The sequence below is a fragment of the Cyrtonyx montezumae genome, unplaced genomic scaffold (genome assembly GCF_038088225.1).
Source record: "Cyrtonyx montezumae isolate F1298 unplaced genomic scaffold, pur_monq_1.0 scaffold_1, whole genome shotgun sequence".
NCBI lineage: Eukaryota > Metazoa > Chordata > Aves > Galliformes > Odontophoridae > Cyrtonyx > Cyrtonyx montezumae.
In genome coordinates, this window is record NW_027071825.1 from 10,026,573 (window position 1) to 10,041,544 (window position 14,972).

The window sequence follows — 14,972 nt, forward strand, 5'->3', positions numbered from 1 at the left end:
CTGCACGCTGCCAGCCCCAGCACTCACCCAGATGGTCAGAGTCCATGCTGCCCTGGCTTGACACAAGGCTCTGCACACGGCTGGGACGCTGCCTGCTGGAGCCTGCAGAGAAGGGATGATCATGAAGCCACTTGCTAAGCCCCTCTGTACACTCCATGTGTTAAAGAGAAATGCTACACCACAGGTCACGGGCAGGCAGTACTGGGGAATGAACTGCTGGCAATGGGCCTCATGCAGCCACTACTGGAAACATGAGGAACTTCATGGAACTGGGGATAACAGTGCACCCTTTACAGCCAAGCATCCCAAGTAACATTAAGCAGCACACTGCCAGCAATGTGGCAAGAAAGAGCGGACAAGCAGTTCTGGGCACTGACTCTAGGGACAGAAATAAGTCACATTCCACATGCTGCAGCCAAAATTAAAAGCTCCTGAGGCTGAGGTACTCCCTGCCCACATCTACAGCTCCTACCTTCCCTGCCCTGTGTTACAGAGTCAGCTAGGCTTGCTGCAGATGGTGTCACTAATGGTGATTTCTCACTGTTGCCCTTTTCAGAGGAGGAAGATGGCAGGGATTGTATGGTTGTCTCCAGGACTGCCTCCTCCAGGGAGTCATGGCCGGGTACTCTGCTTTGCTCAAGGCTCAGCGCTTCTCCTGTGACCTGCACATAATCCAAAGTTGCAAAAATAACCAGTAGAACAGGCACAAAAAAACTATTCCATTCCCCTCCTTCATCCTTCTACCTTCAGTCACCAGAAGGTCCCACACCCTCCCACTAGCCCACCCCAGGGTCTCTCACCTCATCCTGAGCATGACTGCCCCCACCAATAGGGTTTCCAGTGTCTGACACAATGTGCATCTCATTTTCTGGCCATCCCCAGAGACCCCGAGATTCTTCTGGGAGGACACAGTTCGCATGGTGCAGCACAGAGCTCTCTGCCTCTGCTTCACTGCTCCCCTCCCGGCCTGCCTGGCCCAGCGCTGTCCCAGTGCTCCCTCCAGCTTGCTGCTGTAAGCACGATGTCCCTGCAGCGCTTGGGGCTGCCTGTCTGGAGTGCAGGCGGCTGATAGAGATGTAGTGGTAGTCACTGCCTTCTGCATTGATCACGTAGCCTGGCAGGGCCATTCTTCTGAACTCCTGCAACAAAGGGAAGAATAAGCATCCCAGTAGCTAAGGGTACGGCACTGCCTCGGGGCTCCCTCTTTACCTCCTTGAACTTCTCCAGAGAGTGCTCAGGTCCAAACACAAACTGGAGCAGCACCACCTCGCTGTGGCAGCTGGGCCGTCCCTTGGAGTTGTAGATGTGGGTGGCCACACGGTGCAGGATGGAGGTGCTGATGACCTGCGAGTGCCGCAGCGCAGACACAATCTCATCATCCAGAAGCCAGCGAATCTGAGCAGAGCAGGGACACAGCACAACCAATGTGATTGACGCAGATCTCACCCAAGTCCCAACAAGCCGAGGATAGCTCCAGTAACTGCCTACTTCCCTCACTTCCTTCTGGCTGTATTTCAGAAAAGGACTCTGGAAGAGATCTGCCTGTCTCATCCCAACTGCACTAAAAGCTTTTTCAGGCTAACCCCACACTTTTGTGTGGCACAAGATCAATGGTCTACATGGTACAAGGCTTGAAAGGCATTTCAGTTGATAAATGCTACACCCTAAAGCAGGCTACAAAGTATGGAACAGCAAGAGTGTGCAAACTGCCCCAGCTGGATGGGAGAAGAAGCAGGCAAGGCTGCCTTACCTCATTCATAGTGGCTTCAATAGCCTGCCTGTGCACTCCAGGGAGGTTGGAAAGTGCAGGATGCCTACGAGGAAAGACAATAAGAATCAATTAGCCATTCTCATTCATGCAGACACCACAGTGTAGTTCCTAGGCTGCAAAAGGAACTCAACTTAGGGCTTGTTACAGCTGCAGAGCCGTACCTCTCATCTCCTGTGGATGGGAGACGGTCCAAGTTGTGCATGATATCCTCATCTGACCGGAAAGAGGATGGCTGCCCTGGAGAGCGGGTGAAGGAAACACTGCTCTCTGAGGTGCATCTGCCAGAGGAGACAGAGCAGGCTGAGCATCAGCATCTGCACCAGAGATGAGGAACAGATACAGTTTCCAGAGAAGGAAAAGTGATCCCTATGAAAGGTGAGCCTATTCAGGAAGTACGTTCTCTTGATGGCTGTTGCATGCTCCATGAGGAAGACAATGCTTGGTCTCAGCACAGGGGAGGACCTGAGACCACTTTGCTAGGAGGGGCAGGCAGAAGATGGGTAAGCAGCTGGGCCTCTCCCCACCTACCTGTTGTGAAGAATGTCTGCATTCACAACCTCTATCTCCAGGGGCAAGGTAAGCACAAAGATGTCCAGAGTCACACAGAGGTCCCCCAGGTCAATGGTGGTCAAACTCTGGCAGCTTTCCAGGCAGCCAAGAACTTCCCCTGAGGAGAGATCACAGACTGATCACACGCAACAAACAGCTCTGCTTACACACATACAAAGCCTGGTGGAAAAGCACAGAGACTGTGTGGCTGTCCCACACACCTGGACAGGTCTAAGAAGGTCACTGTCCTCTGTGATCTTTCCATGACTAAACCCACAGCAAGTGGGAGATCTCACAAAAGCCTTACTGCCCTTTAACCTCCCAGAAAAGCTTGTCCTTACCTAGACAAGTTGGAAGGGACTGTACAGGCATGGAGCTGTGCTGGCTACGCAGCTTCACAGAACAAGTGAGGTGCACAAAGAGTGGGGGCATCTCCTGCTCCAAGAACTCTTGCTCATTTAGCGAGTCCCCTCCCAGCACACTGAAGGAGTCATCATCTTGGTTCACTGTGTTGGAATCTGAGAGGGAATCTGTGTCTGGGAACTCATGCTCCAGCTTCTCACGGTATTCCACCTCCAGCTCTGGGTCACTCTCTGTGGCAATGCAGCACCCAGATACAGTTCCTGTTGACAGAGGATCCCTGTTAGCAAACAGAGACCCCACCCGACACAGCCAAGTTCTGACAGGCATTACCACATTGAGACAATAGGTATCTCCTTCTCCAGGAAAAAAGAAAGAAAATCTTACCTTCTTCAGCTGCCAGTTCTGCTTCTGATACCTCCATGTCCTCACTGCCTTTCCTGTCTGCCTGATCCCGAGATGCCTCTTCCTGAGAGGGAGAGAAGGACAGATACCAGAACTGTGACAGGCAGTGATGGGCCCTCCAACGGTTCACCCATGAACCTGCCAGCCCCAAAACCAGATCTGATGAAAAGGAAAACTGCTTCTCTCCACAAGGACTAGATGCCTGCCAAGGCAGCACCATGCCTACCTCTTTCTTAGCTGACGGTGGGCAATAGAAGAAATAGTGAGGATTTGATGGCACTGGCTTGAAATGTAAGCTTCCAATTTCCAGGAACTTCTCCTGAAAGAGAAATCCCAACCATGAGGCAGCCATTCCACTCCACTATCCTGTGGTAGACAAGTTAAACTCCCACACTCCCCACCTGGATGATTTTATGCAGGTCAGGGTGTGCCTGGCAGGGTTGTCCATTTTCCAGCAGTGAAAGGGGAAACTCTGAACAGCAACTGGTACCCACACTGCTCTTCAGCTCCTCTGTGGGGCTGGCAACATTGTGAGAGTCCTGCTCACTGTAGTCTTCCATTTCCGCACTGACAGGATGGTGGGCAAGTCAGACAGGCAAATCAAGCAGCAGTAGTTATACCTATTACCTACCCTGCAAGCATCCCACCTCACAACTCCCCACACACTACCCGTGCAAACATGAGGTGACATATAAATCATCCACAACTCCTACTCCTACAGCCCTAGAAACCCTCCTCCCACCCACTAACCCAGATAAGCACACAGGCTGTCTGAAGCCAGGCCAGGGGCAGCCTAACCATACCAACCCTGTGGTTGGTTATTTGACACCATGCTAACCCCTCCCTGGGAAATAGAGACAAAGCAGCTGAGTGCAGGGAGCTGTGTGAAATGCCAAAACTCAGTGCAAGGCATTCCACAGCGAGTCATGCCATGCCAGCACCCCTAATGTCCTGGCACCACAGAGCAGAGCAAAAGCTCAGGCCCATGCTCACTCAACAGCTTTGGGACAAAATTAGTAGCTAAAACTTAGAAAATGCAATCTGAAGAGTAAGATAAATGTTGGGCAAAGTACTCTCAGGTGCCTGAATTAGTAACACAGATGGCAGACCACAAGCTACTCATCCTTCAGAAATGTTTATTATAAATCACCAATCCCAACTCAGATTGCATATCCTATAAACAAAGAAAAGTTCCCACAGTTTTTCTGTGTGAAAGCTGCACTTGAGAAAGAAGTCACCTGACTTGACAAACACTGAGCACTCTTCAAAAGTAGCCTCATCCTGCTGATTTACAGCATAAGAGGAAATATGATTGAGGATTCCCAACGAATTCTAGTGCATTGATATCAAGGAACTGAGAATAGACAAGAGCAAACTGAAGATGAAAAAAAATCTACAGAGAGCATTTATTTCTTCAACAGAAAGCACGGTAAGGTAGAATAGGGTGCTTCTCCCTTTCCTTAAGATTCCCAGAGTCAACACAAACCTCAGAAACATCCTAGGAGGAGAGCTTTATCATCAAGCATATTATAATTCTGCAATAACATTTTAGCTTGTGATATTACTTCTAGTCTTTTAATTAAAGAAAGAACATCTTATTCTTCAGAAAAAGATAACAAAGCATCACCCACTTTTCACCAGAATCAGCAGTAATCTCAGATGAATCAGGCAGCAGGAGATGCATAATTTCTCCAGAAACAAAAAACCTATGAGTATTACCTGCAGAAAAACTGCTTAATAGCTCAGATGGAACAGTTATGAGCTGAGACTACAAGAGACAGGCAAAGGATGCATGACATCAGTGATTATAAATAAAAGAGAAGGGCCTGGTAAACACCATGCCAGGTGTGTATCCCAGTGGAAATACCTACTTCTACACATGCTGTTAAAGCCTGCCCTATAACATCCTTCCCAACAAGTAATAGAAAAGTACTGAAGAATGGTCTGTCTGTCATGCTTTTATGATTTTTGTTGTCAGTATTCCATATCATAACATCATGTAAAGCACTGGAAGTTAAAGAGTTGATGCTCCAGTTCCATGGACTGCTGAATTTCTGGGTACCTGGTTCTCAGAAGAGAAGAACTATATAACCCAGTGTACTTTGCACCCCAATTTTCTAATCAGAGGGAAAGATAAAACTGCACTCAAGTCCCAAAACTGCCTCTTTTTGCTGCACTGTCTGCAGTGGGAGCTTCCTAGCCATCTTGCCTTCAGTTTTAGAGTAAGGCCTCCAGTTTTGGACACTCCCTCTCTCACTTTTATTATTACTAGCTTCAATTCCAATTATATTGTATTTTGTATATTTTGTTAGTTTGCTTTCCAATATCTTGTTTAGTAAATTAGTTTTCCTCCTCAGATCTTTGCTGCTGTTTTGTTTTAGGCCCATCTCCCTACCCTTTCCCTTTTCCCATTTCCCCTTTCCCAGGGTGTGGGTCCATGTGTCTCCTGCCCCATTAGTCATGGAACCAGGCCAAGCCAGCCCATGTACCATTGACACTGTCTCAGTCCAATTTTAAGACAAGTAAGACCCTACCTTGATTCAGAGACCAAGACACCACGTTCTCTGGAGCTCTGCTCCTCTTCTTGCTCTATGCTGCCCACTTGGAAGCTGGCAACCTTGGGGTGTGTATGGAAATGTTGGTGGCTCTCTCGGAAGGAGCGGACATGGCTGCACACTGTCAGCAGGAAGTTGGTGATATCAATCTCCTGGAGCAGCTCCTCACAATAGTCCATGGCTGTAAGCAGGTCTTGGGAGCTGATGCTGTGTGACTGCTGAAGGCTCTTGAACAGCCCTACAGATCAAACAGAGCACTTGAACATCCACACTGCAAAGATGCAAGGCCATAGGAATCGGGCAATAGTCGCACTCTGGGGAACAGACCAGACTTCCACCAGGTCCCCCTACAGAGCCATAGCCAATGTAAGTACCAGAGACAAGACTCAGTCAGGATGTCTAATACTACATGTTAGCCTAGGCTTGACCATGCTCATAAGGCTTTTAGGGATCTGTCACCCTAAAGTTGAGTGAAAAGCCTCAAAAGGAGAAACCCCCTCCATCTAAGCACTGCACGGCTCCAGAAACAAGCTGTGTAAGACACACAGAGCATACAGTGAAGCATCTTTAAATCCTTCCTCATTAGATACCAAGTCCCACAGCTTCTCCCTTTACTCGGGTAACATGACAAGAAAAATAAGACATCGTTTTCATAAGGGAGATCTAGAATTCAGCCCCAAGCCTGCCCCAACTCCCACCACGCTGCTCACCTTTCACATAGCACTGGTGGGAATGCTCCTGAAGCAGCGTGCAGTAACTCACCAACTCCTTATGCTTATGATCTAACCAAGCAGCAGCAGGAGGACGTTCCAGAGACTGCGACCTGGAAAGGACAGGTACAGGAAGGAGCTGCAGTAAGGCAGATAGGCAAAACTGAGAGAAGAAGAAAGGGCTGGAGCCAGCCTCTATGGCTGGCATTACCTGAAAAAGATGTCTCTGGGAGGACGATGTGTCCGAGGGCTGACAAGCTGCTCTCGTAACAGCTCCAAAGAGCAGCTGTAGATATACATGGGGCAGCGAAACCGGCGACACTCGCCCAGCTCAGACTGTGAGTTCTGGCGGCAGAAGGAGATATGTACATCTCTCCGCGAGGGGCCACTCTGCTCTCCAGAGTCACAGCTCACTTCTGAAAAAGAAAGAATCCTGAGATAAAGGCTTTCAATGTGTTCCTCATTCCTCGCCTGAGAAACCACAGCCTTCACAGCAGCATCCACAGGAAGGAATTGATTTTACAGGCTTCTCATCACTAAAACCCCATTCTCCCCACCCAGCAAATACATTACTACAATCTGCCTAACAGTAGGAATTAGAGCCAAGGAAAGGAAAGGCTTTGCCTTAATACATTAGCCAAGTGCTGCCCTGAGAGCAGTACCATGCACTGGTGTTACGCTGAGGGTAGGTAATGGCACTGCAGCATTCCCTTCTTCAGCCTCAGCCCTGTTCTGCTCTGCACAGACAGGTCCCAGAGTACCCTCTCCAGACTGACTCTCATCTTTTGGAGGTTTGTCCAATCCGCAAGACATCAGCTTCTGTACATCTGAAAGAAAATAAAATGAAATCCTCCTCTGTCCTGTGTCAACAGGTAACCCCTATTACATTCCCAAGAAGGCAGAAGTTCTTGCTATCACTTTGTGTGTAGGACCAGTACCAAAGAATACCTCCAGCTGAGCCTATCAGTTTCCACCAGTAGCTCAGTGGAAGGCAGACCAGTCCCAGTGCCAGATGTAGGGAATCCCCTAAAGCATCCCACTAGCAGTCTCCTCACTTCATTCATTCACAGTCCTCTCTGCTGGGGAAATAGTCCAATAGCTGCAGCCAGCAAATGAGTCACAGATACATTCCTGTCCTGAAAACAATGTGAGCAGCACACTGTCCAAGGAGAAAACAGCAAGACATTGCTTTGCACATCTCTGTTCCTGGCCATATGGAGCAAAAGGGTTGGGATTCTAGTCTGTTTTCCTGAGAAGGTGATTGGAACTGCTGCCTCCTTTTCCTTGCCACAAAAGGGGGCCTCACCTGAGAACGTGGCTGGCAGGAAGGTCAGGAACACATGCTGTGGGTTCACCAGCTTTGCATAGCATCGCCACTGTGGTGGAAAAGGCCCCATAGTGTCACTCAAGGTCACATCATCCTCAGGAAGCTCTGTGTTGCCAAGGCTCTGAGGAAAGAGCAGAAGCTTGCTAAGTTCATGGCTAAGCACATGGCACAGCCTTCCCCAGGGCAAGGAGCAACCACACAGAGCGATGACGATCGGTTGGCACAGCACTGAGATCACCCTGGCAAATCCACAGAGCGTTCTCAGAGCAGTCTGGCTCCAGGAAACACAGCACACACAGTCAAGAGATGCTTAGTCAGCTTTGCTGGGGCTGTTTTGGGCCTCCGGGCAATGACTGCCCATGATTTCTGAGCTCTTTGCAGCACAGCATCCATGCTGCTCTAACTGGCTAAGCTCAAGTAGTAGTAAGTGCAACTGCCCACGCATCTACTGGATTCCTGCCCAACCCCAGTCACAGGCTACAGCTTAAACTGCTGCCAACTGTGGGGAAAACACCAGCCTTTCAGCCTGTTCTCAGCTCTCACACAAAACTCCTGCTCTTCAACAGCTACTAGCTCACCCCCCTTGAGGGCTCAGGAGAGGGCCAGCAACTCAGCAGTACCTGCAGAGTACTTGTGGAGCCAGTCATATCCCTGGTGCCATTGCTGCCAACATGATGATAGGATGCAGAAGTGTCCTGCTGCTCCAGGGTACCTGAAGCTTTCGACGTTTCTTCTGGAATGAAGCAGAGAAACCAACTTGAGGAACACCAGCTGAGGAAAACACTTGAAAACAAGGCTCCCTGAGACACCTCAGCTGCCAGCATCCCTGCTGCAATGCTTCTGGACCTTACCTCGGATCACAGGGAGAGTGAAGGGTGGTTGATGACCATCACGATCCCGTTGGAGAACCTGCTCCATGAAGGCCACATGATCAGCATCAGCCATGGGGATCTCCCGATCACTGAGGTCATGCTGCAGGCAGCCATGGAAGAGGTTTAGTAGCATTTCATTGGGCACAAACGAAGAGTCCTTGGTCACCTCCTCATTCTCTGCTCCAAAACAGAACCATGGCAGCTTCAGAGACAGCATCTCCACAGCCACCACCTGCCAGGCTCCCAGAGGACAGCCCTTTCCAAAGCAACACTTCCCCACAGCCAGAAGTTTCCCTTGGCACCTCTGAAAGACTGACTTGGAGAATGCCGAGATGCAACTCCAGCAACATGAGCTACCATGCACTGACTCTCCATACCACTATAACTGGTCTGGAGATGTCAGGGATAAAGACAAGAAATCTCCATACAAAGCAACTACCTACATTTGAGACTTACAAAAGCAACCCTTCCAAAACTATCATCACAAGAAAGCAATACATCTGCACAACCCTGGGGTTGCAGAGCTGGGAAGAAGAGCACTGAGCTGTTCAAAGAGACATGGCAGCTCTCCCACACCTGCTTCCCAGGGAGACAAGCACACACAGCAGGAAGCGTAGAGCCACCACAGAGGACAAGAGGAGGCAGGCAGTGAAGAGGCACTCACCTTTTGTCAGCATTAGGAAGAACATTTCTACCTGCTGACATCTGGGCAACAGCTTCATGAGGTTGAACTGGAATGGGATCTCATGCACTCTGAAACCAGCCCCCATGTCTGGATCTGCAAGAATAGGGAATATGACACTCCTGATGGCAGATCACTTGCACGCATATGGTGCCAGCCCTGAATGAATTATATGAGCACAAGTGACTGAAAAACAACACTGCCTCATCTCCCTCTACTTATGAGAATAGGATGATACAAAGGAAAACTGACATGAAGACTAAATTCTGCTGGAGACTGCAACAGGTTATAAGGTACCTACAGAGAGATAGCTTGCTGTTGGAGTCCCCAGCCACTTTCATTCAAGGATGGAGGGGGATCCATGTGGTTCTATACAGACCAGGCTGCCTGCAGCACAACCTGACCTACAGCTGCCAGGGGACAAGAGCTGCATATCAAAGGTCACAGGAAACACTGCTGGAAGTCAGCAGCCATGCTGGGAGACAGAGGCAGCCTATGTTAGCAGAGCTGTCAGGAACAAGGACACCCTTGCTCTTGGAAGAGATCTCACATCTGGCAGGCTTCCCACATCCCTTCACACACTTCCTGTCCCCTTCCTCAGGAAAGAGTCTCTGTCCTCCATGCTCCAAGCTTTCCTGGCCCTCTCCTGCTCCCACAGGACCAGTGAAATGATCCATCATTTGGGCTGATTCTGACCCCCTGAAACCCACACAACACTGCCTCTGTTATTCACTTTTAAGGCAAGCAAATAAAAGATCAAGGATGAACTGAACTAGTGACAAGAAGCTTAGGTAGTAGCAATGTTAAGCCTAGACATTTGGGAAAAGCTTTAAAGCAAAAACTGATTGCCTGGCAAGGGTGAACTCCCTCCCATATTGCTGGAGTTCTCAATGAACTATGTCAGATCAGAAGGGCACAATCCTACCCAAAAGGAAAAGGACAAACCAGACCTCCTGAGTTCTCTGTTCAAGCAGAGCCTCCCCAGTCCAGGCAGAAAGTCTCAATACCTTTTTTGGCCTTCCCAGAATGAAGCCATCTCCCTGACAGCTTTGAACAAGTGCAACAAAGAGACCTAGAGCCATCAAAGCCTAAAAAGTCATTGTCAAGAATACCTGCTCACCTTCTAGAAGCCTCTAATATTGCTCAATAAAGTAGGGGCCTAACAACCTCCTTTTGCTCCCGCAAACTGCTAGGACATAAATGGGCTCACCTTCAGTAGCTTTGGTGTCTGAAGGAGGACAGACCCACTCCTTGTTCTGGCACAGCTGGCTAATATATTCAAATGTCAGCATAGTGGCAATGCATGCAAGGTCTCGTGGGTAGAGCTGTAATAAGCAATCAAAGCTCAGTTGTATGTAGCAAAATTGCTAGTCCCTCACGCAGCAGAAAACAGTTTCAAGTTGAGGAGACGAAAGATCCACAGTCCCATCCCTTTCACTCTCACTCGTTGCTCTCTCCTTCTCCAACCCTCTGCTAATCTGCTTTTGCCTTGTTCAGGTAATGCATTGGCAATGCTGCCTGCAAGCCTGCTCTGGCCTAGCTCACTCCCTTTAACAGAACAGCTCTTGACAAAATAATGCGTATTCTCCCATATATTCCAGAGCAACAATGCACTCCTTGCAATCTAGGAGCCACTTCAGTTCAGCAGCTCAGTTCCTCTTTTGGAAGTCTCAGCTTCCTCTGTTATTAGCATTGTCATTTTTTCTGGCTCCTAGTAACTCATCCCACAATACTGAGGTACACTTGCAACAAACCCCTTTCCCTCTAATAAAGGGAATGCCCTCACTTTTTCAAGGACTTACTGCTTTAGGTATTTTCTGGTAAGGCAAGCCATGGAGGTGCTTCCAGTTCTCAGCAGTACTGTGGACAACGCCACTCTGTGGCTCTACCCAGCACTCAGTGACCACGTTCAGTTCTGTATCTACCTCAATGGCCTCCACCTCTGTATCATTGTCATCATCTGTAGAGAAGCTGGAAGAAAGACATAAAGTAAGTTATATGAGACAGAATGGAGCCAGAAGCCTACTGCAGCTCCTCTCTGAGCCATGAGAGAAATCACACAAATTGCAGGTTTGCAGGCAAAGCCCCACCTAACTGGTGAGCTATCTGTGGCAGCTGGGTGTTTGTGCTAGATTATGGAATGGACTTCTTGCTCATCACGTTACCCACAAAGGTTGAGTTTGGAGTTATGTCCCCCACTGCTGCCAGCCCTCCCCAGGAGCAGGGCCATGGCCTCACCTGTCCTTGGTGGAGGTAGAGTGTGGGGGGAAGAGGATGTACTGGACAACACAGGTGTGCTTCTCCCTGTTGCTGCTGCTGCCACTTGAGCCATCAATCTGAAGGGGAGACACAGCATGAGCCTGGTCAGCAGCAACAGCACACACCTACCCAGTGACTGTCACACAGCACAGCCCTATCCACCATTACCAGAGGGAACCTGCATCAGCCCCAAGAATTCCTCCAGAATATCCTTTTCCTGTCTGCAAAGCAGATCTTTAATTGCAGACAAAAACAGGACCCAACTCATGCACTGGTTTACTTCAGAGATAGCAAATCTCCCTACAGACAACAACACCGCATATTACAAGTGGGTGGGAAGGCAAATCACATCCCCCTACCCACCAGAGGAAGGTGAGTCTACCTTGGAAGAAGCAACAAAAGACTGTTTCTTCAGTGTGACCTCCAGGCTCACCTGTATGGGCAGCTCCAGCACCATATTGATAATTCCATCCCCACTGGATGCAAAGTGGAAACCCTCTGACAGACGGACCCTGGCAATAGAGAAGCAATAGACATACAGGATTTCTCTAGCTGTACTGCAAACCTTAAATACAAACATTAACCAAACCCCTCACTCCACTACATCTCCCTTACCAAGGCAGGGAATTGCATGCAGAGAATGGGGAGACATGCACTTTGCATAGAACAGCCTGAGCAAAGATCTGAACACTCCAGGCATAGAAACATCACTTTCCCTTTTGTATGTATTCCAAGACACTCCCCCCTTTCCTCAACTGCAGCTGAAGAACTGGGTGAAGCACTGGCCTAAGTAATTCTGAAAGCTGTGAGTAAAACTGCCTCAGACCAGCACCCCCAGTACTAACCAGACAAAGCGTCTCCATTCAGGTGTACAACTTACTCTGTGAGTGTGGAAAGGAGCTGGGCTACTGCTGTGATGGGCACAGCTGGTGCCAGCCCCGACTGGACGCTCCATATCCAGCGCTGGTGATAGAAGTAGCGGGACAGTGAGGCCAGGGTGGACGAGGCAGTACGATTAGCTACCATGGTGAGTGGGCCAGACACTGGGGGATGTTCCAAGTTGAGAATGAAGGGAGCTCGATAGTCAGAAGGCAGCTTCTCATACCTAGGAGAAGGCAAAAGTGTGGCTTGCTGAGATGGAAAAGACACTCTGCTCAGGACCAGAACTGCCTGGATTCACAGCATGCTTGCTGGGTCTGGGACAGAGCCCTGTAGCAGAACATGTCTAGCCCAGCACAGAATTCCCTCAGGCAGTGGTAACTAAACTTAATTCTGCATCATATTTGCTAAGACTAACAAATTTGCCTGTCCAGACAAAGTCCCCACTGGAAGTCCTCCAGACTACATCCACCATTCCTAGCCTTGTAGCCCAAACCATCCCAAATGTGCACAGTCAAAGTTCCCCACTCTGCTACAGACAGCACCACCCACAGACCCTCCCACCCCCCAGGAAATGAGACCACACTGCCTGCTTGGGTTCCCATCACTACCTGATAAGCAGCTTCTCCAAGGGTTTGTGCAGCACAACGAGGCAGGGTCTGTCTGAAAGGGCAGACTGGACCCCAGCTACAGGTGGAGACTTGGAAGGAGAACTACTGCCCAACATTTTCCTCTTAGCTTTCGGAGTTGCCTCCTTACTCTGGACCCTGTGAGGAAAGCGCAACTGCAGGATTCGGTCCCGTAACTCATCCACTATCTGCCATGGCAAAAGCAAAAGGTAAACATGATCACTTTTGTCTGGAGACAATCTGCTCAAGAAGCTTCCATAACAACCTTGAACATACAGATAAGGAGGAGCACATTAGCATACTCTTAGGTCCACATTTTAACTACTACACCAAATATTTTTTTAAAAGCAAGAGAAAGGTCAAAACAACCTAAGGATGGTTTCAAAGCTGGAAAAATCACCTTCCATAACTCTCATCAAAACACAAATTAATTGCATGCCAACTTCTCCATAAAAACAGTCTAAGTATCCACACTCATTTCTCCTCCCTTCCACAGCCTGTGGTTAACGTAAACTACTACACATAAGATGGACAGATTGCTCCCACAGCATTTGAGTTCCCTCTCCATCACATTCATGTGTCAAACCTCTGAGGTAAAACATTTCAAGAGCTAAAACTATTTTTTAGGTTAGATTATTTTTTCCAATATACTTTCAAGATGATTTCCTGATTACTTTTCTTTTTCATCTTGTTTTTAACAGCTCTGAATATGCTCTACCCTTACATATTTCAGCATCACAGGATGATTAAGCTTAGAAAGGACCTTTCCCCTTCCCTTTCCCTTGTGGGCTACATTCTGCTGCCATCCTCCACACTGAGTAGCTAGTCAGCCCTCTGGTAGGCAAGAAAACAATAATACAAATAATAATGATTGGGCATCATACCATTTATGATTTACAACTTCTATTGCAATGATCTGGAGCTTGCCCAGAGCTGCAGGGTATGGTGCCATGCCTATCCCACACCTTCTTCACAAGGCAGGAGTTAACTCATACTTGCCAAGGGGAACTCCTTCGTGAAACCTATCACAGTCAAAGCCCAAAGCTTGGATCTCCTAATGACACAAAAGTGCTTGAGTGCCAGAGCACTGTGTTATCTAGGATAGTCATCTCAGAAAGTCAGCTTTTAGTCTGAGGAGAAGCTCAGAGAGACAAACTAAAAACTTCCACAAAGATGGAAGATAAACATTTAATGACAGACCTCTTGTTTATAACAAAGTGTTCACACAGATTAATGGCACGTCTTTTCCCATACTTACTGCTCTACCTAGGAATGCTTAAGACTTGTCTCTGCCATTAGAGCTGGAGAAACAGTCTGCACAGTGAGCCCACCTTCTGAATCTGGCTGGGGCAGCCCCTTTCTTTGTTCTAATAACAAACAAGTTATTAAATATTATATATAAAAGACTTGCAGCACTCTAAAGCATCTTCTGTGGGTTTTTTTGTTTGTTTTCCCCCCACTCCAGTATTGGTCATGCAGAGAATTGTTTGCATTTCATCTCTAACCCTTCCATGCCCTGATTATACTACATACAACTTATCACCTGCTGAAGCAGGTAGCATAGGGAACACATAGTAAATCCATCTTAGAGGTCTTCACGGAACAGTGAGACAAACATCTGCTGTTCTTGACGGACAGTATTGTGTTTTGGTCACAAGGATAGACTAGATAACCTTTGTGTCATTTCAAGGCACAACAGACATGTTCTATCGTGCATTTGGAAGAGCAGTCATGTGACCAGCTATTATATTGATATTTATATTTTAGGGTTTAGACCTTTCATAGACAAGCTTTCTTTCACAAAAAAGCATTGTCTAAACTGTCCCTTTCTGCTACAGTAAACTCACACCAACCTAAGCTTTAATATAACAGTTATTAGAGGATACTTGCCTACAGTGTTGCCTGTGATCTATCCACCACTTCCACATCCAGAACTATTTGCTTGGTTCTACCCCTGGAAGCAGCCAGCCAGCT

The 14,972-nt window shown here is 48.2% G+C and overlaps 1 protein-coding gene across 5 annotated transcripts in view; it reads right to left on the bottom strand.

Annotated features, from left to right (window-relative positions):
- Positions 1 to 14,972, bottom strand: part of SZT2 (SZT2 subunit of KICSTOR complex) — a 54,570-nt gene that overhangs the window by 23,405 nt on the left and 16,193 nt on the right. For 4 of the 5 annotated variants that reach the window (XM_065740285.1, XM_065740267.1, XM_065740276.1 and 1 more), the window contains exons 15-39: positions 12,981 to 13,186; positions 12,371 to 12,595; positions 11,924 to 12,002; positions 11,470 to 11,567; positions 11,034 to 11,202; positions 10,442 to 10,556; positions 9,214 to 9,327; positions 8,529 to 8,726; positions 8,298 to 8,410; positions 7,657 to 7,798; positions 7,013 to 7,177; positions 6,562 to 6,766; positions 6,351 to 6,463; positions 5,620 to 5,878; positions 3,487 to 3,652; positions 3,312 to 3,404; positions 3,068 to 3,149; positions 2,662 to 2,943; positions 2,300 to 2,438; positions 1,933 to 2,049; positions 1,751 to 1,814; positions 1,210 to 1,395; positions 801 to 1,139; positions 473 to 662; positions 28 to 102 (exon numbers count right to left, since the gene is read on the bottom strand). In XM_065740285.1, the coding sequence (XP_065596357.1) occupies positions 28 to 102; positions 473 to 662; positions 801 to 1,139; positions 1,210 to 1,395; positions 1,751 to 1,814; positions 1,933 to 2,049; positions 2,300 to 2,438; positions 2,662 to 2,943; positions 3,068 to 3,149; positions 3,312 to 3,404; positions 3,487 to 3,652; positions 5,620 to 5,878; positions 6,351 to 6,463; positions 6,562 to 6,766; positions 7,013 to 7,177; positions 7,657 to 7,798; positions 8,298 to 8,410; positions 8,529 to 8,726; positions 9,214 to 9,327; positions 10,442 to 10,556; positions 11,034 to 11,202; positions 11,470 to 11,567; positions 11,924 to 12,002; positions 12,371 to 12,595; positions 12,981 to 13,186 (3,934 nt within the window). Of the gene's footprint in view, positions 1 to 27; positions 103 to 472; positions 663 to 800; positions 1,140 to 1,209; positions 1,396 to 1,750; positions 1,815 to 1,932; positions 2,050 to 2,299; positions 2,439 to 2,661; positions 2,944 to 3,067; positions 3,150 to 3,311; positions 3,405 to 3,486; positions 3,653 to 5,619; positions 5,879 to 6,350; positions 6,464 to 6,561; positions 6,767 to 7,012; positions 7,178 to 7,656; positions 7,799 to 8,297; positions 8,411 to 8,528; positions 8,727 to 9,213; positions 9,328 to 10,441; positions 10,557 to 11,033; positions 11,203 to 11,469; positions 11,568 to 11,923; positions 12,003 to 12,370; positions 12,596 to 12,980; positions 13,187 to 14,888 lie in introns of all 5 variants that reach the window. The other variant, XM_065740293.1, reaches the window with a different exon arrangement.